Below are 26,075 nucleotides of genomic sequence, written 5' to 3'. Positions count from 1 at the left end.
ACACTGAAAGCAATAACACTATACAGCTGCTTCTATAAGAAAACATGATATTAATTTGCCGCATTGGTATTTTGAGACATCAGCCCTCATTACTTCATTAGCTCTTACTAAAAAACTGTATTTAGTAGGTTAAAAAACTTAAAAATTGAGAGATCTCTAGGCAATATGCTATTAAAAAAAACTCAAAGGCTTAAAACTTTGCCTTTTCTGACGAGGAAAACTCTGTATAAACCCAAATTTTATCTACACACCAGCAGGAACTAGGCACAATTTATCTCAATATGTATTATAAAGATTAATGAAACATACAACTTTCATTCTAATTGAGGGTCAACAAGCTTGTCTTAAATGTGTTAACAAGAATCAGAAGAATTAGAATGTACAGGCCCAGAATCAACTGAATATTTCCATGAATTTACTTTCTACATTGCAATCAAGGCTTCTTTTTGCTGATGGGTTTTCTTTAGGTACTTAAATTATTTTCTATTTTATTTCTTTTCTATTTGCTACCAGAGAATCCAAAACTGAGCATCTCTCCCCCTCAGCCCAAAAAGTTTAAGAAAAGCTTTACATTTGTTTCAAAAACTCTGTCTTTTTTTAATATCACCTTAAAAAGAATGTGATTTTAAGGAATCCCATGGAACATAACTGAATCATAAGCAATATAATTTATACCAAGAAAAAGATTTTGTACATACGCATATGCACACCCACACACACGCCTTCCCCCCATTAAAAGTCAGGCTGAGGAAATGACAAAAGTCACTCTGATGATTTCCAGGAAGCAGTTTTATTTTTTGTTACTGCAGCACTGATACCAGAAAAGTTCCTCCCACCCCCAGCAATTCTGGATATATAGCAATCCCCTTCTTCAGAGCATTTATTTTCACTTTCTTTCCTCCTGAATATGGCCACAATGTTTCCCATAACATTATTATTTTTTCAAGTATATAGTTTTCAAGAACACTAGATGCAAAAACTGAAGTTCCATCAGTAATTCTCCTGCTTAGAAGTTTCTACAACCATGACTTACCCTCCCTCACAGTCCAGCATCCTTTGAATAAGTTCTGTTGTTGCTTAGGTTGGTTGTGGGGTTTTTTGGGTTTATTTTTTCCATTTTTCTGCTCCAGCAGGCAAGAGGAAACCAGGGAACACCAACACAGTCTGATGTTCTTAACGTGGTGTTAAAACCAGAGACGAAGAAATGGAGCTACCTAGTCTTTAGCAATTAATTGAATTGTGGGTAGTACAAAGAAGAAATTCAGCATTTTTAGACTGCTCGCTACCTTAAGAATAACCAGTTGTTCTAAAGAAAGCTGCTGATAAAATACACAACTTCTTTGTATCACCAGCATAAAATGCCAGTGAAAAACCCAGAAGTTTCAAATATATGCCAGTCTGCTTCAAAATCTACCTTGATTCTTTGAGCCTTTAAACTCTGAGTAACCACCAAGACAGCCAGAGAACACTAAGGAATGCATCTTCTAACACATTTTTAAAAGAATCACTATGGGAGGCATATGTGTTTTCTACTTTATCTGTCTAAAGCAGGGGAAAGGACACTTAATGAAATTGCTGTTATCAGTTTTTTCAGCTGTTTTCTAAGGATGTTGTCTTTGGACAAGATGTGTATTTAAACTAACCATAGATTTCTACAGTTGCCTAAAAACTGAAAAAAAACAGCTAACTGTAAAAAAAAAAAAAACCTAAAGAGACTACTTCTAATTCAATAAGCCTCATTTCTACTTCAGTAAGAACAGAAGCTTAGCTTGGACATTAATATCTCATTAAATGTTGGCCAGCATAGCTGCCCTTCAAAAGAAGTAAAAGAAGTCTAAAATAACAACTAAGACTTTATATTGATGACAATTAAGCTACTGGAAATAAAGTAGCCTATTTACAATTCAAAACAAAGTAATAGATGCTTTGTAGCAAAAAAAATTATTTCAAACACTGGCATTAATAAATCTGTGTTATGACATATTTAAAGCCAAATTTTTCAACTTTTCCACTTAAGATGACAAAAATATAAGAGCACTTACATGTGAAAGCCGCTATCAGCATGTAAAGAGCAGAACTTAAGATAGGTAGAAGCAGTAACTGTGGACAAAAAAACTCCACCACGTTTGAATTACCATCTAATAAAATATAAAGAGGTGATAGTACAAGCAAAATTTCTGACGAGGTGTTTAAATTCCAGGTTATTTGTTCTCATCCAAAATAATGTATTCCCTCAAACCATTTATCCAAATATGTGCTGCCCCCCTCTTTCCTTTCACACGTTTATCCACCACTTTGCTTTGCTCCCTGTGAATTCCAACATCCATTGTCTTCACTAAAAGCTTTCACATAATTCTTCCATTACCTTCACAGAGATACAAGGGCCCTTACCACCCCAACTTTCATGCGAACTGTACCAAACCAAGGTAGCTCAGAAAAATAAACGTAGCTCCTCCATGCAATAAAGCAACATCATACACTTTCGTAAACCCCAATTTCCAATTTTAATCACATGAAAAAAGAAGGCAAACTACATTATAAACCTGCAGATAAGAACTTGCGATTAGGCAAAATAAAAAACACTGACCCAAACTTAAAATATTTTGATTTTCCTGGCACCTTGAATAATAGAAGTGAATAAGAAAATATAAAGAAATATACTGCAAATGCAAAATGTCTGAATGACCATATGCAACCATTTTCACCCAACCTTACAGCTCCCACCACCTTATCCTGGATGTCTATGCAAAACTCTCCTAGAATGCCTAAAACAAGTTTTACAGAATCACAGAACGTTAGGGATTGGAAGGGACCTCAAAGATCATCTAGTCCAATCCCCCTGCAGGAGCGGGAAAGCCTAGATGAGGTTACACAGGAATGTGTCCAGGCAGGTTTTGAATGTCTCCAGAGAAGGAGATTCCACAACCTCCCTGGGCAGCCTGTTCCAGTGTTCTTCACTGAGAAGAAGTTTCTTCTCAAATTTAAGTGGAACCCCTTGTGTTCCAGTTTGAACCCATCACCCCTTGTCCTATCATTGGTAGTCACCAAGAAGAGCCTGGCTCCATCCTCATGACACTCAACCTTTATATATTAGTAAACATTAATAAGGTCACCCCTCAGTCTCCTCCTCTCCAAGCTAAAGAGACCCAGCTCCCTCAGCCTTTCCTCATGAGGGAGATGCTCCACTCCCTTAATCATCTTTGTTGCCCTGCGCTGGACTCTCCAGCAGTTCCCTGTCCTTCTTGAACTGAGGGGCCCAGAACTGGACACATTATTCCACGTGTGGTCTCACCAGGGCAGAGTAGAGGGGCAGGAGAACCTCTCTCAACCTACTAACCACCCCCCTTCTAATACACCCCAGGATACACCCACAAGGGCAAAGTTTTAGCTTTGGGACAAAATCCCACAACCACATAACTGTGTTTGGAATGAGGCCTCACTCAATCCCACCTAGAACACTGAGCACATGGGAATAAAATGCATAGAAACTCCAACTGGCTCTCTCAGCAGCCAGCTCGGGTCTCTGGTTCCCTTTCTGCTGGGCTCCAAGGCACACAAATCCACAACGGCGGCTTCCAGCCCCCATCACCTCCAGAAGAAGTGCTGCTATTCAGATTCCTGCTACTGTCAGTAACTCCTCACACAGAGCTATTGCTGCACAGGTATGCAGGATAATTTGTCTGTATTTGAATTGAAGATAATGTACAGCTGACCACAAGCCATTTGTTTTGCAGTAGTGTCAAATCAGAGTCTCCCTATGCTAATTACTGAATAAGCACTAAAGTAAGGAGGACTCTGCTTCAAAGAGTTCTCAATCTAAGCATCAGACAAATTACAAATACCTATACAAGGAGAAACTGAATTGGTGAAGTTAAGATTTAAGTAGTTGTTCACATTAAAACACTTAACAATGCATGAGTGTCAGGTATTTGGAGACATCGAGGCAAGTGAAAATGCAAGGACTAACCCAAGAAGTTTGTCAGAAAGGGTGAAAATTTAAAGACTAACTCAAGAACTATGTCAGCACAAAAAAGCTGGAGAAAGCACAAGTGTGCTTGTGAATATACTTAACAAAGACACAACTAATATTACAATCCACAAAGTGGGGGAGCAGTTCACAGCTTGATGGTGTAAGAGACAACAAGCAGTGGGTGGGAATTGGTCAAGTATCTCAAGAGCTGAAACTATCAGCTGCACACTGAAATGTTGGTGAAAAGGTCAGAAACTACAGAGATGCATCAAAATGGCACTGTGATTAAGAAAACAAGTCTCTGAAGATCAGATGTTACATGGAATAATTTGTTTGCACCAGTCAGGTGACTGCAATTACTCTCCTTATCCTGATGACAGTTAACATTGAGATGTCTATTCCATGTGCTTGAAACTACTAAAAATGCAAATCTGCAAAATTCAATGCTGTGATTTTCTTCTCTCTAGCTAGGGAAGTGATTTGAAGTGTATCACAGAAAAGTTCTCAATGCTTTTCTTTCAATTGAATTACATGTAAACATTTTGCAGTATGTAACAAATACTCCTTTTTAGCCTTTTCAAGTCAAATAAAAGGGAAAGACATGTTACCTCTTTCCAGCTACATCTGCTGCCAGAACTGCGAGAGTCACAAGCAAGTTACAAGGTGATGTCTCACGTATGCACGTTGCAAGACATTTAGACTTTTTTAAACACACAAAAAGCTACCACCTTAAAATTCACCTGAAAAACTTAAGACACGGGCTCCAAACTATACAGCACTAGTATGATGGAAAAAATCCCACCAAGAACATATTAAACGAGGTTGTTTTAACAGGGCACACAACATCTTCCAAGACACAAATCAAATACCCTCCACCCAGCTCTCCCCTAAACACAATCGAAAAATCATTCCAGTCTAAAGATTTCTTTTCCTAGTTTGTGAGGTTTGAAAACTTTCACTGATTTGCAAGTCTGAGATGCTGCTTAAATCATGTATTTGACATTCAGAATCTGGGTTCCTAGCTAAGTGGAGCTAAATGCTACTGTAATTCATTAAAGAAAAAGGTAAATCAAAAACTGAAACCACTGCAAACTCAAACATAGAAAGACAACACTTACGAGCCATCCATCAGCTAAGGTAAAACTCGAGCTTTTACTACGACAGACTAAAAATAAAAGCCGAGAATTTATGTGCTGCATAGTTGCTTAGCACTTGAAAAAGTCTTAAAGTATCTGTTTATGAAAGGTATTTTGAAAGCACTTTAAAATACCTGTATTTCACAGTTATACTTTATTTTTAACCTCAAGTAAAAGTTGGAAACAAAGTCAGGAATCAAAAATATGGACTGCAAGCTCACTTAAATTTCTAGGGACAGTTTTAAGTAGAATCTATAAAAGGAAAAACTAATGATTCAGGAAACACGACTCCCACTCTAAAGTCAGAAAACAGATTATGTTGTTCCCAACCTGAATGATAAGATTATGCTCATTGTTCCAAGGGATGGCTACACGACTGTGAGGTCTCTTATGGGAAAATTATTTCCCAATTTCCAATATACAAACATATTAGAATATCTTATTTGAACAGCAAAGAAAACAATCTTATTGTTTAAAATCAAGGCAAATTTTTCACTAGAAACTGTTAATTTCATCCTGAAGACAACAGTTTTAAACATTTGCACATTTTATTAGTTTAACAACATCCACACATTTTCTCATAGCTATATTAATTCTAATAGATCCCCATGGAAGTAGTGCTGAATACTTGCAAAAACTAATACATAGAGCTTCTCCTCCATACTTCAAAAGTGCTAAAAAACTCTCAAACTCAGTAAGACTCTTTCCTTTGTTTCCTCCAACCACCAAAAAAAGACTTTTCTTAGTTTCAGCAGCTATTCAGAGAACTTCCCCACAAGTTTGTAAATTCTAACACAGATGACTTATAACAACTGCAGCTCAAGTGAAGCTTTGTGCAAAACCACAATTTATGTTTTCCTGTTTATAACACCACTATCCTTCAGATGCTTTGAAAAGGCTGCTACAACCAGAGCACTTCTCTGGAATTCTTTTGCTTATCGACTTTTGCTTCTTCAGACCTGACACAAAGGCTCTGGCAGACCTGGCTGCAGGACTCTGTATGTTTTCACCATCAGTTCCTACCCTTTTCCCTCTGCTGAAGGCAGAAAGAAGAGAAGCAGCAAATATCACATTAAAATGAATAACCTGATGTATTTAGCTTAAATTGCTGAAGTGCTTAAGTACCTTTGCCAGAAGTGAGGGAAGTAGATTAGGCAGACAGGGGAAAAGACGGAACAAACAGCTTTGGCAATGTCACACTGCTGTAGATCTCCAGCACATGGGAAGAACATTTGCAAATTCTCTGACATCCAAGAAAATACAGCCTGAGCTTCAGCAAAACCTCATCTCCGTAACTCCAAATACTATGGACTGACCACTGATCACTAAGGCTTTGTATCCTACACAGTTCTTTGTTACAGAAGTGATGGGAATCAATGACAGATCACTAACCTATCTGCAGTCCCATGGGATGACGAAAGGATGATGCTGCAGTGGACAGTGTGGTCTTTAGACACTGTGCTACCAAAGAGCCTGATGTGCTTTTTCGGTCTTGAGGGAAAGAAAAAAATGTCAAAAACCCAAGCGAGATAGTTTTTGCACTTAGTTCATCATTACTGGAAAAAATTTAAAGTTCTATTGGAAAAAGTTCCTTTAAGTATTTTAAAGGAAGATGAATGAGACCCAGGGACAGCTATTTCTAGATTAAGAAATTTATACTTAATCCCACCAGCCAGTGACTAGATATTTGCTGCTGTTTTAATATGAAGTGTGACAATGGCCATCTCCTGACTCCATTTAAGACTTTTGGATCTGACATCTAGTATCGAGGAGTTGTGTATGCATGACCTTTCAGTTGAGCGTTCAAACACTTTTGTATATCATCTCTCATGCAAATGAGTGCTCCTCTAGCCTCTGCCCTCCCTTACGCTACCAACTATTCTATATAACCTCCCACTCTGCCTGCCAAATACTTCAACTTTCCCAAGTTTTTGCCATTTGAGTAACCACTGTCCATCACTTTAATTTTCTGTTCCCACAGCTGAAGCAACCTTAGAACACAGACAGAATGTGAGTGTTAACAGTATCACACATTTCTGTGCCTGTTATTCTAAAATGTTCTATGAGCCAATGATTACAGTTTTGAGTCAGAACGGGTAGTTAATTTAAGACACCAACGAATCAACCACACACGTATTCAGAAGATTTTTCCATCGCTGTTAAGGGCTGAATTCCATTCAAATTGCTGTGTTTGACCTTTCTTGCTCTTCTCTCAAATGCGTGTGGCACCTGCAATTTTTCCATCACAGTCTTGATAATTTCCAAATCAAAATACATTAAGCATCAGTAGTATAATGGAACTCCAGGATAACCCACTCGATCTTTCCCTGTACTATTAATGGCCTCTAATGCTACTGTGTATTAATATAGAATATTTCCGCTGAAAGGGACCTCCAAGTCAAACTGCCTGACCACTTCAGGGCTGGCTAAAAGTTAAAGCATGTTATTAAGGACATAAACTGCCTTCCAACTATTGAGACTTTGCTGATAATTCCCATAGTTCATTTCTCAATAATCCCTGATGATGGACACAGACAAGCAATTCTTCCACCTTTTAACCAGGGTAAAAATTAAATATCTCACTAGACATATTTTCACCTATACTGAAGACAGTCTTGGCTTACGCTTAATAAGATGTTCAGTTCTTCTGAAGACATGCCAGATGGTTTTCAGAAGACCAAGATGTTTCCCTAGTCTTCCCAGGAATTCATTCCTTGGAATTAATCAAGTATACTTACTACCTTATTCTGTTACTCAACTTCTTCAGCACTTCACCTAATTTGAAGATTCTTCAAAACCCATCAGTGATTCCAGCCAAGTTGATTTGTTCCTCTCAAATTGCTCCCAACAACTCTTTTTTCAACCCACTTCTACACACCACTCAAAGAGCCAGTCAAAAGCATCAGGTATCTTCTGGTACAGAAGAAAATAGATTTTTTTTTGCACATTCTGTATTTACTTGAATTTATCTGTTAATGCCTCAGGTTTATACAAGTTTCTTCCCAGAAGACAAAAAATGAAAATGTCTTTCTGTGATCATTTTTGCTAAAAAAGCCCTGCTGAATTTACAATTTTCCATTTTCGCATGTCACTTTCTATACATCTTAAGCTCCAACTGAATCAGCAGGTCTACGGCTTCACTGTCTTCACAAAAAAAAATAAAAATTATTCAGTCTTGCTGTATTTATCTAAAATGCTTTTTTATTACTTGGGCACTGTCTTACATTCTTCGACTGTACTATGACATACTAAAATTTACGTAAGATCCACATTTTTAAGATAAGCTTAGATAATGTATGTTGAATCAAAGATTTTGGTATCTTCACTTCTTATATATGTATGTATATAACTATCTGGGCAACTGGCTCTAGGTGGTACTACCTAAGCAGGGGGATTAGACCAGATGACCTCCAGAAGACCCTTCCAACCTCAACCATTCTGTGATATTTATCTACTATATTTGCATTTAATAATTTTCTTTGGATTATTTCTCTAAATGTATTAAAAAAAATATATATATTCATGTACACAGAGATTCTGTCTACCCAATACTCACAGAATACAATCTCAACTCTACAGTTTGCATTAACTTGGATTTCAGAAAACTCATTTCTTTAGTACTTATAACTCAAGAGTTGTCTACTTGGGAAAAAAAAAAAACATCTTAACAAAATCCCAAAAAACACTGGTACACAGAGAACACTCAAATCAAATAACTGGAATGGAAAAGTCTCCTGATTTGTACTTGATTTTTGTTAGTTCATATCACTAAAGAAGAATGAGAGCAGTGAAAATGGGCAGAACTGATTAGAGCAAGCTGAAAAAACACTATTTTCACTGGGGTAAGAATGCACAGCAAAGAGTACTTTTCCCTTCACTAAATCTTCATGACCTGTAAGGCCACTGAAGCCCTTTAAAACACAAGAGAACTTGTGCATGCATCCCCCACTCAAGTTACCAGGAAACAGACAAGGTTCATGACATTTAGTTGCTGGAGGACTGCAGAAACGTTTTGAGGCACCTAACTGATTATTAAAGCTGCTGATTAAGACATGGCTCTGATTCCCACTGGGGATGGAAAGCAGGTGGCAGAAGAGAGATGCAACTGTTACTCAGCACTTACTTATCTGTAAAAAATTTTATCCACACAACAGATCAACCATGGGAAGCACTAGTGAAAACTGGCACCATTGCCTGTATAACAGAATAAACGCTTGTAAGGAAAAGCCCAACATTTTCATACTCGGGATCTGTGTCCAAGTGGGCAAGCAGAATATTGTAGAATTTCATATTTACAGACCTGCTTTACAGTCTCTGTATAATACAGAATGTGATACAGCATGAAGCAGGATGTCATGGGAAAAGAATTTTTATTTTGCTATGTAGATCAATGTAATAAGAAGAAAATAAAAAAGCAAAACTAGAAAAAAATGCCTTAAAGAAATTAAAGAATGGGAAAAAAACAGCGGAAGAAAAAAAAAAAAAAAACAGACAACAAATATTCCTGCTTTTAAAGTCATAAAATTTTGTTTATTCACATTTGCTCCTGTATCTACTACATTTTTGAACACATTCCATAAGGCCGTGGACTTGGGAAGGTGAAAAAAGTTCCCTGTGGCCTTAAAAATGGCACAGTGCAACAGTCCTGAGGAAAAAAAGCCATTCCTATCTAAAATTCACAATGAAGTTTTTCAAGAAAAAATAAGAAGTTGTATCAATTAAATGTTTGAGACTAAAAGTTTAAAACTGGATTTTTTTTCTTCTAGGTTACTGTCTGCAAAAGGAGAAAACTAAGTTTTGATCTACACTTAATTCTACTACTTCTATTTTAAGTGAACGTATTTTTTTTACCTGTAAGTATAACAAGAAAGATTGTGGGCTAAACCCATATTACTTGTCATAAAGACTACCAGAGGATAGTCCCTCTTGAAACTGCACCAACTGCTTTGCATAAATTCAAACCTAAAGGTTTGATGATATTCTGATAAAAACAGGTACTCACAGAAATACAAAATGCTTATGCAAGTTAAACAAACGGTTGAAACCAAACATTTCAAATTATTTTATGCAGTTTCAATTATAACTGCTTTAAAAAACTAGTTTCAGAGTTTGGGTTACTACAGGCTTTGAAAACATAGCTTCACTCACGTATACCTTTCTTAAAGATGTAGATGCAACACAAAACACAGGAACTATTTCAATGAAAACCACATAAACTACCTACTGAACAATCTATATGAATGCTATCTCCTGTGGGCCTGCAGCGTTTGCTGGAGTAACCACTCAACTGCTCACCAGCCTCTGGAAGAAACATCCAACTGCAGCATCACCCTGAGACACAGACTCAGTGGTGCCTGTACATTGGAAGCACCCAACACTGCAGTTGCAGGGATAGTGTGACGAGTGTTCCCACCTCAGCTGGGCCCTGGTGTTGCTCCAGCTACTGTTTCAGCTCGGACAACCCCCACTCCAGCTTCCCCGGGGCTTCCTGACCCACGTTCACATGCATCGTTCACATGCATCAGTTTCTCTGGTCTCCTGCCAGGCCACTTCATTCATGCCTAGGAGAGCACACGGAATGCCATGTAGAAACCTAAAGAGTCTCGATAACATAAAAGGCTTTCTCACGTATCATAAATGCTTGTCCACGTTTACCCACTAAAAACAATCAAAATAGGATTTTAAATCATAATGGTAGCAGTTTCTTTAATGTTACTACTCAGAATGATGTGTAAAAACACTAATTCCACCATACTGCTATGTCTGACTTATACATTTGTAGGCTATGGAATGAAGTAGCACAGAAAACTAACTTACCTATCTGAACTACAGCTCATTCTTACATGCCAACCTCAGCTTTTCTTTCAAATTCGTTAAACTACGTGAGATTCTAATCCAGTCATTGACACTAAACTTCTCTAAGCCACAGGTTTTGGGCTTTTCATGAAAGAAAGATTCCAGACTCAGATTAAAATGAAGTTTGTCAACTAATTTTTTAAGCATTTAAGTCTTGGCTTGAAACAAGCATAAATGAAAACAGCAAAAATCTCTCTCTGATATTGAGAAACTGCTCCGCAGGAAAAAAATACCTGTCTCTGAACACATACACTAAATGATCTCCATACATATTCTTCAACTACTATAACTGATGTATTAACAATCTTTTACTATATAAATGAACTTTTTAAGGCAAGAGGACTACATATATAAAACCCAACATATCCCCTACTATCCTAAAAAAGTACTTTTTTTGGGGGTGGCAAATAACTTTCAAGTCCATGAAATGTCTCACTTTTCACACTAATCAAGAATGTTAAGTCCAAACAACAAAAAATGACATGTATGGAGAGCTATTCAATCAGAATAGAACACTTAGGTCTGAAGATGTAAACAAAAGAAACCACAATCCTCTAATCCTTCTACACAATTCTACATTTTTAATCTAGCCTTATCAACTACTGAATGTCTAATCTTTAGGAAGATATATAATATATAGATAGATACATGGTAGCAAGATTTTTTTATAATCTTGAACAATCTTGGGTTCACGTGCAATACATAAGCTCTAAAGATACTTTGTCTTATTATTACTCACAGTAGATATTTGCTTATTGTCAAAATACCCAACTAACATCAGTTCTGCAACTTATTCAGACTGCATGATTAACCCATCCTTGCAGTACACCCAGAACTAAAGTTTAAGCAATATACATTGTAATGGAAATAAACAGCAAGAAACTTGAAAAATTAGTCAAAACCAGACAGACTCGTTATTTTTAGCTCAACTACACAAAATCATCTCCAGTAAGTCTAGTTTTGTATTTAATCAATACACATATGTAAAGACTTATGGAACTAAACACACCAACCCAGCATTTAAAAATTCACTTCCCCTTTGAAAGGATTTGTGAAAAAATTCTATATGAAACTTCAGACCAGCCAAAGAAAAAAAAAGTATATAACTAGTTCAATACATCACTCAAAATTCTTCCTCAGAATAACATGGATGAAATCTAAGAGCAAAGTTATGAACACAGGTCTGACACAATCCTTATTTCCATTAGGATTTACATGTCCAGAGCTTTATAATGCAAAGATGACCAGACCTGTAACTGCAATTTTGCAGCAATAGCAAAAATGAAGCAAGAGGTAACCTATCTCAGAATTGTATGAAAAATTAAAATTGAAAATAATCAAAATAACAAAAGGTACAGCAGATTACTTAGTCCAGTGTACACAAGTATATGTTGTAAAAATCTGACTGCTAGAAAGGCTGAAGATGTGATATGAGCACAGTCAGTACAGGACAGAGGATCACATCACCACTCTGAAGTTCAATGAAAATAGATCAATTTTTAGAACAGCTATCAAAAAAGAGAAATACAGATTATTACAGAGATTTTTTTGGTACATTTGAGGGTTTAACATTTCCTTCTCAGCTCCCAAGATGGTTGTCATAACCTCTTCAGACATCTTTCTTCAACATGCTTACAATTGTTCTTAAATAGCTATGGTTCAGAAAAAAAAATAAATCTGTTAACCAATAATGAAATATAATCTTTAAAGATATTGCTAGAGATGACATCTGGTCTTTATTTGTAAGCTAAACATTTCACATACCAGCTTGAAAAGCTCTTGCCTACTACTCTGAAAGTCACAGCAGGTATTTTTGAGTGGGATTCAAACTAAATCTTGCTATAAAGTTTCCGTATGTAAGCCATTAGTATAAAATAAATTTTACATAACTTGTTTGAAATTACACCCAAGCAGCTAGGACTAAACACGTTCACATGTTCTGATGTCATTTAAAACTTTTCCACACCATAACTGTGGAGTGCCTCCAACTTCACTATTAAAAGCACTATAAAACTGGTATTTGTTGCTACAGTAGGAAAAAAATGAGCTTTTAAACTAAAGACTTCTTGTCCCATTTCTGAGAGAAGAGCCTGGGCAGTGGCTTTGTGACAACACTGGAATGGTTGCATTGTGCAGAATAATCAAGATAACAGCATGTTATGGGTGGGGAAAATTCACATTAAATGAAGTAAGCATTTTCAACTAAATTTATAGAAAAGCAGAGATTGATAACTCTCATACCTATATATATATAATACAAATGATGAGAGTTATTTATAAAACATGTCTACTCCACAGTTTTATTTTGCTTCCTTTACAGATTTTTCTATTAGAAACTTTTTGTAAGAAAATACAATGTATTAATGCTTGTTTCACAGAAGATTCCCAAAACAGAGAGAATTTAACATTCAAGAGAATCCAGGTTTCTTTCTACTGCAATGGACAGTGAAATTTTATATAGCTCCACATTAGAAAAGACGCATGAAGATATACAGCAGGAATTCAAACCATCCACTGGATTACTTGCTTCTGTGTATAAGAACTTGGTTTAATAATTTTAGACACCACTGCACAGAGGAAAAAAAATAAAGTTATCAAGGAGAATGCTTTTAGAAAATTCTACATATACTGATTATTCAACGCACACTCACCTATCATTAAATCAAGAGGGAAAAATAGCTAAAAGTGAACTAGAAGGCGCTGTTGAAAATCAGATCTAGTTCACAGTATTCAACAAGGTGATGTCCTGTTAGCACACTTGCCCCAAACATATGCAATATCTAGCCCAATATGAAGACTGCAAAGAAACATCTGAGAGAACAAATCTTGAGAAAAACGTACACATAAAGCTTTCAATGTGCACTACAATCCCACGTAAGATTAAATATATACTGTGGTAATAAGAGGTATCTTCTCTTCAAAAGACAGACAAGTCCAACTTTTTCAGCCAACAGCTTCTTGTACCACGAGCTCAACCAGGATACCAGAAATTATTATAATGGCCTCAGCACTGTGCTAATATCCCTAACATAGAAAAGAAATATTAGGTACTACAGAGTGATATTGGGAAAAAAAAAGAACCATTTCTTATTAATGCAGAAAAAAATACTATTCAAATAACATGGACTTTCCTATGTGCAATATCCACATAATAAACTGCAGAATCTGCACTATCAAGCAGTTTCTCACATGTATTTACCTACTAACCCATCTGCTGGTACAAATTCCAAATTTTCAACTCTCTGAACTCTTCAGAAAACTATGAGGTGATTTAGTGTTATTTCTGCACATAAAACCCAAACTACACCACAACTAAATTATCATTTCCCTCTTTATTCAAGTTTCCTTCTGCCACCTACCTAACATATTTATATTCGTATTGACACCAAATGAGTTGTAGACCAGAGGGAGGTAGACAATAATTCTCTCAGCTTCTCAAAAAAACTGCAACTGTTGTTAAGACTTGGTTTTAAACCTAGACATGACTAAATATAACAAAATACTGTTTTATATGTAAAAATGGCAATATAGGGTAGTAATTATATTTCAAATGTATTAATATGCCACATACCTGAAGAGTTATACTATCAACTCATGGTAATTAAAAAAAGCCTGATCTCTCAGTTGAGATGTAAGAAAGAGCTCAGTAAAAGAGAAGCTAAAATAAATTCCTAAGTATTTTTGTAACAGGTAGCACAGAAGTGACCAACAATTACGCGATATAAGAAGTTTTACCAATTCTCATTTGCAATGACCTATATAGCTCATGAACAGCCACATGACTCAGAAAAAAGCATCCCAAAATCAGCTGATTTAACCTCTTTACCACATCACATATAAAACATGCTACACTTTTTGGTGTTAAGCCATCTTGCTTCAAACACTAGGCCAGAATAATATCAAGAGTCCTGAGTATATTAATTTTCTCTCAAGGAATTAAGAGTCTGAGGTTATGAAATACATGAAAGAGAACAATGCCAAAAAAAAAAAAAAAATCTTTGCACAATGACTGCCAAGGAGATTAAAAACCAAACTGTTAGTTGTAAGCAAGATCCACTCAGGGCGGCTGGCATTTTTCTCAACTTTTTGTTATTGTTGTCTGTGCAGACACGTTTGAAGAAAAATTAAAACCTAACACTTCATTGTGTGGCATCAACTACCAAAAAAGCATTTGGCGTTCTCGCTCCACCCTCAGAAAGCAGTCATTATCCTTAAGAGCACTAAGAAAAGAATAATACAAGTTTTTCACGCTTTTGGTCCGTTTAAACAAAGCCCATTTCACCCAAATTCCGCACTGAACTGTCTGCGGGGCTGCCGGAACGAGGCCCCCAGGTCCCCCAGCCCATTGTGACCCCGCCGTGTTCCCGCCCCCAGGCCTGCCCCGAACTCCGCTCACCCTCAGGCGTGTGCGCGCCCGGTTCCGCTCCCCCCGCACCCCCGACCGCCTCCCAAGGCCCTGGCCCCGGGCCCCCCACCGCAAAACCCGCTGGGAAGGAACTGCTCCCTGAGTCCCCGCTCCGCTCGGCTCGCCGAGAGCACAAAGCCGCCGCCCCCCCGCCCTCCGCCTCCCTCACGCCGCCGCCGCCGCCTTCCCTCCCGGCGCTCCCTCCCCACCTCGGCGCCGCTCCCCGGCGAGCCGGGAGGACACAAAGGCGGCGAGGCGCGGGCGGCCGCCGAGCAGGCCCTGCGCCGCCCGGTGACCTGCCACAACATGGCCCCCTCCCGCCCTCCTCCTCCCCTGCCCTTCCCCTCCCCTCGCTCGGCGCGCAGCCAAGGCCGGAGACAAAAGGGGGCTGGGAGAAGGGGGGGTGGCTGGAAGCAGCGGGAGGGCGGCCCGCCCGCCCGAGGCCCAGCCAGCGCGGCCCCGGCCCCCGAGGATACTCACGGGCTGGCTGGCGGCGCTGCTCGCTGCGATGGAGCCGGAGCGGGCCCTGGGACACCCCTGACCGCCCGCCCGCCGGCCCACCGCCACCGCCCCCCCCCGCCTCCGCCTCCTCCTCCTCCTCCCTCTCGGCGGCGCTCCTTCCTGCCTCCCCGCCCCCCCTTCGGCCGCGAGGGGCTCACAACAACATGGCGGGAGGGCGAGCCCGGCGCGCGCGGAGGGAGAGGGACAGCGAGAGCGCGGCAAACCTCCCCCCGCCGCCGCTCGCCCCTGCCGCCGCCACAGCGCATGCGCGCCACAGCCCGGCAGGGACAAGGAGGCGGTGGCCCTGGCGCCTTCCGCCCGCACCGCGCATGCGCCGCCGCCCCGAGAGCGCCCGCCTTCCCCCGCCCGGCAGCGGGGAGGGCAGTGGGGCCGGGCCGTGCGTTCCCCTCGCTCCCGCCACACACACCGGTCAAAACACGGCTCTTCTGGGTGTTTTTTTGTCCCTCACTTTCGTTTTTCGCCGCCGGGGCGGGGTGGCGGCGGGAGGCGGTGCCCGGCCGAAGGCTCTGGGTCGAGGAGACAAAGGGGAAGGCGAGGCCCGTATTTGGGGGTGATACCTGGTGGCTCCTGAGGGCTTCGGTTACCTTGTTTTTACAATAAACACAAGCGCGTCACCGTAGTTATTAGTTAACTATTGTTAAGCAGATCGTTGCTGTGTGATGATTTTGGGGGAAGGAGTTCCCAATTATCTTCTTCCCTCGAGAGAGTCAAATGTGGGATCTGTGATCAGCTGGGTGGTTGCTGTTGGTGAACACAGTAAACACTGATAGTTCTTAACAGAGTCACTCAATACGAGCAAACCTGCTGATTTAGCAGCCTCTGGAAAAGAGAGGGAGCTCTGCATTTCAAAAAATACGGATTTCACAAAGAAATCCGCTATTTTTTGCCTTTTTACCTGTTTTTTAAGGAGCCTGGTTAGCAAGTACTCTGAGGGAACAGTGCACAGATGCCATCCACTGCTCAGACCTTCAGACACAACCGGGTGATCGGTCATAGATCATAGAATCATTTTGGTTGGAAAACCATAACCTAACTGCCACTAAACCAGGTCACTAATAGCTTCATCTGAGCGTCTTTTAAACACCTCCAGGGATGGTGACTCCACCACTGCCCTGGGCAGCCTGTTCCAATGCCTGACAACCCTTTCCTTGAATAATATTTTTCCTAATATCCGATCTAAACCTCCCCTGGTGCTACTTGAGGTCATTTCCTCTCATCCTATCGTTTGTTACTTGGGAGTAAAGACCAACCCCCTCCATGCTACAACCTCCTTTCAGGTAGTTGCAGACAGTGATAAGGTCTCCCCTCAACCTCCTTTTTTCCAGGCTGAACAGCCCCAGGTCCCTCAGCTGCTCCTCATCACACTTGTGCTCCAGACCCCTCACCAGCTTCATTGCACTTCTCTGAACTCTCTCCAGCACCTCAATGTCTTTCCTGTAGTGAAGGGCCCAAAACTGCAGTGACTGTTCAAAACACTGTGACCAGCCGTGTTTTCTGTCAGCAGAAAGGACACAGGCTCTGCCAGTCCCAGCAACTCGTTCAGGGAAGAGCAGGTGGGTTCGGGTGCTGAAATACCATTGTACTGGTCTCTACTGGTCTGTACTGATGCTACTGTGGGCAGCAGCAGCTGGAGGGATGAGATGCATGTGACTACCAGTCACGTTCTTAAAAACAGAGAAGTCTCGAAGGAAAAAGCCCTCACTGTTTCCAGTATTTATAGACATGGTTTAAAACCTGAAAGTTCCCAGCTCCTGATAAAGATAGAAACGTTCTCCCAAGAAATGAAAATGTTATATTTGGCTTAACACTAGTCAGCTAAGTGCCCAGACGCCTGCAGTCTGCTGCTGCTCGCGTGGCTAATCCTGGTGATCCCCTGTGTCCTGTCCCACTGCCACCTTTGGACTGTCTCCAGGGAGGCTGAAGGGCTGAAAAGCCAGTTACTGGGCTGAAAAGCTAATTATTTTGCTTCCTTGAGGAGAGATGGCCTCCAAGTCACAGCCTCCAAGTCAGCCCTTCCTGTCACGCAGACGGGCTGGGGCTGAAGAAAATGCTGTTACGCCCGTGGCACCCCGAACACTGACACCAGCTCTCCAGCTCAGACCCTTTTGGGGGACCTTGCTTGTCCTGAATAATTCTGGTCAGTGTTTGTATAAAGCGTTAAATGTTCTGGAAGAACTCAATGTGCATTTGATAAGTATAAGCTTGAACGAATTCTACATCAGTTTGCTTCTCAGTACTGAAAAAAAACAACCTGCTCACGAAACATAAAAATGTTTAGGTACAATTGGTTTGAGATTTGATCCGAGAAATACAATTAATTGGTTATTTTCTAAAGTATTATTCTAAAAAAAAAGAAAAGAAAAAGCCCCAAAAAATTCCACCAACATGCACCCCACAATTTCACAATGGCACTAAAGCTGTGGCAAATGCTAAAATATTTCAAGAAGAGTCTTCCTCTCTTACCTTTGTCCTGGGTAGAAACTTTGAAAGTACTTAATACTTAAGTAGTTTAACTTGGTAAAATTCCATTACAAAATGCTTTTCCTAGCTATTCCTATTTTTAAGGAGGCATTAACAGCTGTCTAGGCTCTGCTTACAGTCCAAACTTTTCAGATAAAATAAATTAACACAGTTTTGGTTTGGTTTGGTTTGGTTTGGGTTTTTGTGTGTGTGTGTGTGAATAAGCCTCCTCAACAAAAAATACTGAACAAATACAGAGTCTACAGTTTAGAAAAGCAGCCAAGGATATGGGAAACCTGGATGCTTTTGATCTCATCCACAGCCTTCCTATGAGACCTTGGGCAAGGTACTTAACTGAAGAGCACTCACAGAAATTGAAAGCTGCAGTCCTAACTACCTCGCTCAGCTACTGTCTAATCCTGAAGATGTCTGCTTTTTCTAAAGCCACAAACTTCAGGACCTAAGACTCTATATGAAAAACATTGTCCTGCTGTGCCATGATACCCATGTCCCCCAGCAGTTTGGACAGTGCTATTAGATCTAGAAGGGTAGCAAATAATTAACCTGTATTGATTAAAACCAAGGTATTCCTCCATGGGAGTAAAAAAAACCTAGATGTGGTAGACCTTCTCAAAACATCTTCAGGAAAGATGCAGATACCTACAAAAGGTTGCATTCCTTGAAAACAAAGTGTGCAACTCCCTTTACTCCCAGGACTGGGGAGCAGCCAGATTTGATCGATCCCTTTGCTCAAGATTCTGTTCTGTTTAATCTCTTTATCAGTGATCTGGATGAGGAGATCGAGTGAACCTTTAGTAAGTTTGCAGACAACACCAAGTTGGGTGTGAGTGTTGATCTGCTGGAAGGTAGGAAGGCCATACAGAGCGATTTGGACTGGCTGGATCAATGGGCTGAGGCCAGTTGTGTGAGATTTAACAAGGCCAAGTGCCAGGCCTTGCACTTGGGTCACAACAACCACAGGCAGCACTACAGGCTTGGGGAAAAGTGGCTGGAAAGCTGCCTGGAGGAAAAGGACCTGGGGGTGTTGATTGACAGCTGCTGCAGCTGGGCTGTTCTGCAGAGAAGAATTAAAGCTTCTACTGAATGGCCTTGCTGGCCTTACAGTCATAGAACCATAGAATGTTTTAGGTTGGAAGGGACCTTTAATGATCCCCTAGTCCAACCCCCACATCTGACTGCCCCCAATCTAATCCCCAGTCTAACAACCATTTTACTGCTTAAGAGGAGCAGTCCTAAATTGGTGAGCCTTGCTCAGTTCTCTGATTGACAGCAGCTGAACATGAGGCAGCAGTGTGCCCAGGTGGCCAAGAAGGCCAACAGCATCCTGCCTTGTATCAGGAATAGTGTGGCCAGCAGGACTAGAGAATTGATTGTCCCCTATACTTGTCACTGGTGAGGCTCCACCACAAATCCTGTGTTCTGTTTGGGCCCCTCGCTACAGAAAAGACCTTGAGGTGCTGGAGAGAGTTCAGAGAAGAGCAACGAAGCTGGTGAGGGGTGTGGAGCACAAGTGTGATGAGGAGCGGCTGAGGGACCTGGGGCTGTTTAGCCTGGAGAAAAGAAGTCTGAGGGGAGACCTTCTCGCCGTCTACAACTACCTGAAAGGAGGTTGTAGCATGGAGGGGGTTGGTCTCTTCTCCCCAGTAGCAAGTGATAGGACAAGAGGAAATGGCCTCAAGTTGCACCAGGGGAGGTTTAGGTTGGTTATTATGAGAAATTTATTTGCGGAAGGGGTTGTCAGACATTGGAACAGGATGCCCAGGCAAGTGGTGGAGTCACCATCCCTGGAGGTGTTTAAAAGACACATAGATGAGGTTCTCAGGGACATGGTTTAGGGGCGGATTTGTCAGTGTTAGGTTAATGGTTGGACTCTATGATCTTAAAGTCCTTTTCCAATCAAAATGATTCTATAATTCACAGGTCTGGCTTGCTTAGAGAGATTTCTGAAAATCAGCAGATGACTTTGGCTGCCCTCTGCTGCAGCTGGGCTGTTCTGCAGGGAAGAATTAAAGCTTCTACTGAATGGCCTTGCTGGCCTTACAGTCATAGAACCATAGAATGTTTTAGGTTGGAAGGGACCTTTAATGATCCCCTAATCCAACCCCCACATATGACTGCCCCCAATCTAATCCCCAGTCTAACAACCATTTTACTGCTTAAGAGGAGCAGTCCTAAATTGGTGAGCCTTGCTCAGTTCTCTGAAATCACAGCCACAGTTAGCTACCTACCACTTTCACAGGTTCCATGTTCTGGAGAAGGGCTATGGAATGGTGGTTTATATCCTTAGCATGCCCCTTGTTACCTGCATCTCCATAAGATATGCTTACCCAGACGTATGTTTCGTGCATTTACTGGAGCAGATCCTGTTCTGAAGTTATTAATTTTCCCATATACTGTGTAGCAAATCCAGACACCCAGTGCACAATTCTGGATTCTACTTTGTCAACAGACATACAATTAATCAGTTAAAAAATCAATGACCCTGAAATAATAGATTCACAAGACTTGCTATTAAATGTCTTTCTGTAGGAATAGGTTGGTGTTTCATGTTTTAGGCCAGTAGTGGCTGTAATACATAGATAGGAGTGTTTACTGAGATGAGAACTCTGGCCCAGTGGCCTAAGCGTTCCCTTTGGCTAGCTTCTCCCCAGGGCCTCAGAGAAATGTGCTTACAAGCCACAAACTCTCTGTACAGAGTGACTTTCCCATCCACTCATCCTTTTGCCCCACCATTGATTCACAAACACAGCCTCTCCCTGCCCTAACCAGTTGCTGTGCTAACTCAGCGTTCTCTCTTCTGCTTTATTACTTGGACCATGTAACCTGTTCATTAACACAGTTCCTGCCACATCTCATTGTACTGATGCTATTGCCTTAATTCCTACAAGCCTTACAGTTACTCCTGTCCCAACCCTCTCTGTTGCAGTACAGAAACATTTGACCCACTATATGCAACTGCATCCAAATCCCAACTTTAATGTTTTAAACACACATCTTTAAACTTTTTTTTTCTGTATGTGGGAAGAACTCTCCCGAGTTGCCTTATCATCCTTTAAATTTCCTTTTAACAACACAAAAACTAGTACAAAATATCTTTCTTTGGTATGATTCCACTAAAACCGTTTGACAACAGTGCACTGAAAGCCCAGTCTGCTCTATTGCTCAAAACTGTGGTACTGTTTCCATTTGTTTCCCCTACTTGTCTGTGCAACTCTAAGTTTCTTCAAGGAAGACGATCTATTCTGCTTTTTTGGTAGGTTGTTTGGTGTGTGGTTTGTTGGTTTGTTTGTTTGTTTTGTTGTTTTTGGTTTGTTTTTTGTTTTGGTTTGATTTTAGTTTTGGTTTGGGTTTGGTTTTGGTTTTGTTTTTTTTTACTAGCTAGCAACTGGCGTAACATAGTGAGCTAATGCAAGCAAGAACTGTTCAGTTTAGGACCAACAGGAAATTCACAGGTGGATTATAGTAATTTTTGTCACTAATCCCATATTTTGACTTACTCATTACTACACTGCTGCTTTAAAACACAGGGATACTGGTTTGCCATTCAGTTACATGGTCATTGCTCCTGTAGACATGATTGGCTTTTCTAAGTAAGCTGTTCTGCAAGAGGTTTAAAGAAAATGCATGAGAAGAGACATCAGTGGACAGAGTGCGCAGCCCTGCAGCACTTGTCTTCATGAACTTGTCCCAAGAAACAAGTGTCCAAGCAAGCCTGTGCTAGAATGGCAGAGAAGGTGCCGGCCGAAGACTTGTTTCACCAGTGAGACGGCTTTTGTCCCTGAGTCATTCACCCCCTCTTAAGTGTCTGAGGTACAAACAAGCTTCATAAACATACCTGAGAGTCACAACCACCAGAAACAGTCCTTGTAACAGAACAAGGGTAACTATTGGCATCACTTCATGTGCATGAATGTAAATAGCTTTGGAGTGGCAAAGATAATGCCAGCTATTTTTTAGATTCACATTCACTTGTTCACAACAGAGTGGATGTTGATGGTTATCTTAAGAAAAAAGCCCATGTGTCTCAACAGAAGTATACTTTCCCTTCCAGTGCAGAATAAAGTTCCAGGAACATTTCACGCTGAAGGCAGACTGTGGCTCTTAGAACTGAAGATCGAATACTATACTCAGTACAAAGAGCGAAACCTCAAAGGTGAGCATCACATTGATTCTCACTCATTTCATACTTTAAGCAGTAATGAGTAAACACTTTAATAACTAAAAAGGGAAAAAAGTTCAAAGAAATATCTCAAGCGGTGGAAGCGATCACAAGAGCTCCGAAAGGTGATATTTTTTTTGTGCACTAAGAAGATAGTTCAGCAATAGCAGAACAAGGGAGAGTGGGAAGAAGGCTTTTTTTTTTCTCTCCTGAGGAAAAATATTCTAAGAATCCTAAAAGCATATCCAGAAGTTTTAACGTTGTTTTCATAAAGTCTCACCAACTTAGCTTGCACAAACTAGAAATTCTCTGTATCTTCAGAAATGAGGAGCTGTAATAGAGGATAAACTAGAAGAAAGATTGGCAACAGTAATTTATGCTTATATCATTTTTCTCAGCCTAGGTTCATCAATACTCTTCTAACTATTGCTGTATGAAATACTGGTCCTCCTACTGCAGCAGGTACTTCTGGTAGGACTCTGAAGAAGCAACCCAACACCAAGTGGATTTTGCTTAGGGTAACGTCAGACATCTGTGATCATCTCTGCTCTAGACTCCTCATCACTAGACTATATGTTTTTCATCTGTCGTAACCATACCAGAAGCTCCCCAGAATTTCCTGTTCTTACATAGTGTCAAGGGGTCTGACCACAAGTAACAAGATACACCTACATGATGGGATACATCATTTAAATACCAAAACACAGCACAGCCATAGTACAGTAGCTCAGAGCTAGTTAAGAGCCCTGCTCTGAGTCACCATCTTAGCATGAAGACGTACCCACTGGCCCCCATTTCCACATAGAGAACCCAAACCTTATTCTATGCTAAACATGCATTCAGAGCAACAAGTTGTAGCACAGTGAATATACAATGCCGGAGATACATTCAGGAAAGGAAATCCTAGCTTGCTTCCTGAGCATAAACAGAATGGTTGAGCACTTTAATACTGAAAAGTAGGTGTCAATGTTATCCATGTATTGCATAAAGTATTACATAAATAGCGACAGTGTATTCATACATATGTGGGCTTACCTTTAATTTTATCTGCAGGTTTTACAGACTTCTAAAGCACCTCTTCTTTTTTCAATGCATCCCTCTTCCTAGGCACATAGTGAAACACGGAACAAAACAAAAAAATCATCAAGCTGAACTAATGGATTTTTTAATATTACAAAATTCAAGTTCTGTTTCTGAGTCAGCTCTCCCTCTCTTGCCGTACAGGACCCTTGTCTTCAGCTGATCTCCTATCAGGACCCAACAGCCGTTTGGGCTTCTACACCCCCAGTGCTGGGGTGGGGACCCAAGGGTGAGCCTGCATCTGCAGCAGAAAACTGAAAAGACAAGTTGAGAAGGAAGAGCAGCACGTTGTTTTTCTGCAGGAGCTGCTGGGGGAGGAACCTGTGACCTACTCAGCTATTCCTTTGCTGTTCCTGTAACCCTGGGAGCAAAGAGCTTTGCAAGTGGGAAGCAGAGATTAGCTGTTCAAATGGGAATAATCAATTCCCATTTCCCCGGCACAGGAAAGGGAAGCACCAGATGACACTCTGCAACCTGCGGCTTGCTTTGCCTGCTGGCCTGGGCTGGCTTCAGATGGAAATTCATCACAGAATTCATTCATAGAATCATGGAATGTCCTGAGCTGGAAGGACCCAAAAGGATCATTGAGTCCAACTCCTGTCCCTGCACAGGACAACCCCACAGTTCACACCATGTGTCTGAGGACGTTGTCCAGTCTCTTCTTGAACACTGTCAGGCTTGGGGCCGTGACACCTCCCTGGGGAGCCTGTTCCAGTGCTCCAGCACCCTCTGGGTGAAGAACCTTTTCCTAATGTCTAACCTAAACCTTCCCTGGCACATCTTCCTGACATTCCCTCAGGTTCTGTCACTGGTCACCAGAGAGAAGAGCTCAGCACTTGCCCCTCCTCCCCTTAAGTTGTTTTCCTCTTTCAGCTGGAAAACAACTTATTCGCTCGTAATACATCCTGTTAGTGGACTGCAAACAGGAAGCTCATATGTGTAAATAAGAGTGCTTTTCCACTAATTTTGGCTAAAGGCTAAGACTTAGAAGACAGCACCTGTAGATTCATCCAGTTTGCATTCAAGAGAACAATACTACTTCAGAGCAATTCTTGGACATCATCATTACATCATGAATTTGTCATCTGACTGCATCGCTGGTGGGGGCAATTAGGAAGCTATGATCTAGGACCAGACAGAATCCTCCAAGCCTTTAAGCGCAGTTCTTTTCTTCATGCAATCGCAAACAAAAATTTACCAAATGGAATTAAAACCTGATCCCCATCTCCCTCACATACTTTCTCCGGGAGACCAAGAGAGTATGTGTAATCCATTTCATCCTTCCTTTTATTTGTATCTATTTATAACTTTAAGCAAAGGATACAGATGGGAGTAATTATAGTCTCAACACATTACTGTCTTCCTGAGATCATTAGTTTTTCTATTGGTAAAATGGTACAAGATGAAGCATTAGCTTCAAAATACATGTTTGTTACAACTTCATGAATCACCAACCAGAGATATAAGAGAGTGTCATAACCTCAGTGACTTTTCCAGGCAAACCTTTTTTCCTTGATATTTTACAGAGTCAAAGGGAGGTTACAGTTAAACAGGGTGTTAAAATTAATCCCTTGTCCTAGCTTTTTATGGAGCTAGGCAGTAACTGGCAGGCAAGCTAGCTGAGCCCCCTTGTCCATGACTAAGCTCATCCCAGGAGATCACAGTGCTCTAAGTATGGCCCACAGCCCATTTTACAGCCTATACCGTCTCCACAAAAGAGATGTTTTGGGCATGTAGGAGCAAAGCCTGATGCCAGGCACATCCCACCCCACCCCATGAGGAAGAGCAGTGGCCATGACCTGCCCCACATGTGCTGACAGCAGTCGGTGCGTGCAGGGATGAGCCCAACCAGTCCCTCTCTGCCCTTCACACTGTGTCTGAGAAAAAACAAACCTGCAGCGCCAGTCCAGGAAACTTGCAGGAGCTGCTGCAAGCTGTGTTACCCTGTTTTTCTTCCTGGCTGCAGTTCTCTAAGCATCTTAGAGAGTGGTGGATGAGAGATTGGACATGAGGCAGCAATATGCACTTATTGCCCAGAAGGCCGGTCGTTTCTTGGGTTGCATCACAAGCAGCATGTCCAGCAGGTCAGGGAGGTGATTCTGCCCCTCTGCTCTGCTCTGGTGAGACCCCACCTGTAGTCCTGTGTCCAGCTGTGGAGCCCTCAGCACGGGACAGACATGGACCTGTTGGAGAGGGGCCAGAGGAGGCCACAAAAATGATCCGAGGCTGGAACAGCTCTGCTGTGAGGACAGGCTGAGAGAGTTGGGGTTGTCCAGCCTGGAGAAGAGAAGGTTCTAGGGAGACCTTATTGTGGTCTTTCAGTACTTAAAAGGGACCTATAAGAAAGATGAGGACAGACTTTTTAGAGAGCCCTGTTGCAATAGCACAAGGGGTAATGGTTTTAAACTAAAGGAAGACAGGTTCAGGCCAGACATGAGGAAGAAATTTTTTACACTGAGGGTGGTG

General features: G+C 41.1%; 1 protein-coding gene across 21 annotated transcripts in view; it reads right to left on the bottom strand.

Moving 5' to 3' along the window:
- The window catches only part of PUM2 (pumilio RNA binding family member 2), a 75,334-nt gene extending 51,568 nt beyond the window's left edge, over window positions 1-23,766 (bottom strand). For 3 of the 21 annotated variants that reach the window (XM_065055801.1, XM_065055807.1, XM_065055809.1), the window contains exon 1: window positions 15,848-15,983. Coding sequence is in view for 3 of the 21 variants with exons in the window: in XM_065055796.1 (XP_064911868.1) it covers window positions 15,577-15,675 (99 nt within the window). In the remaining 18 variants the exon portion in view is untranslated. Of the gene's footprint in view, window positions 1-15,358; window positions 15,395-15,437; window positions 15,505-15,576; window positions 15,678-15,847; window positions 15,988-16,026; window positions 16,112-23,564 lie in introns of those variants that run through there. The other 18 variants (XM_065055796.1, XM_065055806.1, XM_065055795.1 and 15 more) reach the window with 15 other exon arrangements.
- Between the last annotated feature and the right edge of the window lie 2,309 nt (window positions 23,767-26,075).

The sequence above is a fragment of the Columba livia genome, chromosome 3, assembly GCF_036013475.1.
Source record: "Columba livia isolate bColLiv1 breed racing homer chromosome 3, bColLiv1.pat.W.v2, whole genome shotgun sequence".
NCBI lineage: Eukaryota > Metazoa > Chordata > Aves > Columbiformes > Columbidae > Columba > Columba livia.
The sequence above is the reverse complement of the archived record's forward strand: the minus strand, read 5'-3'. Positions and strand labels throughout refer to the sequence as shown.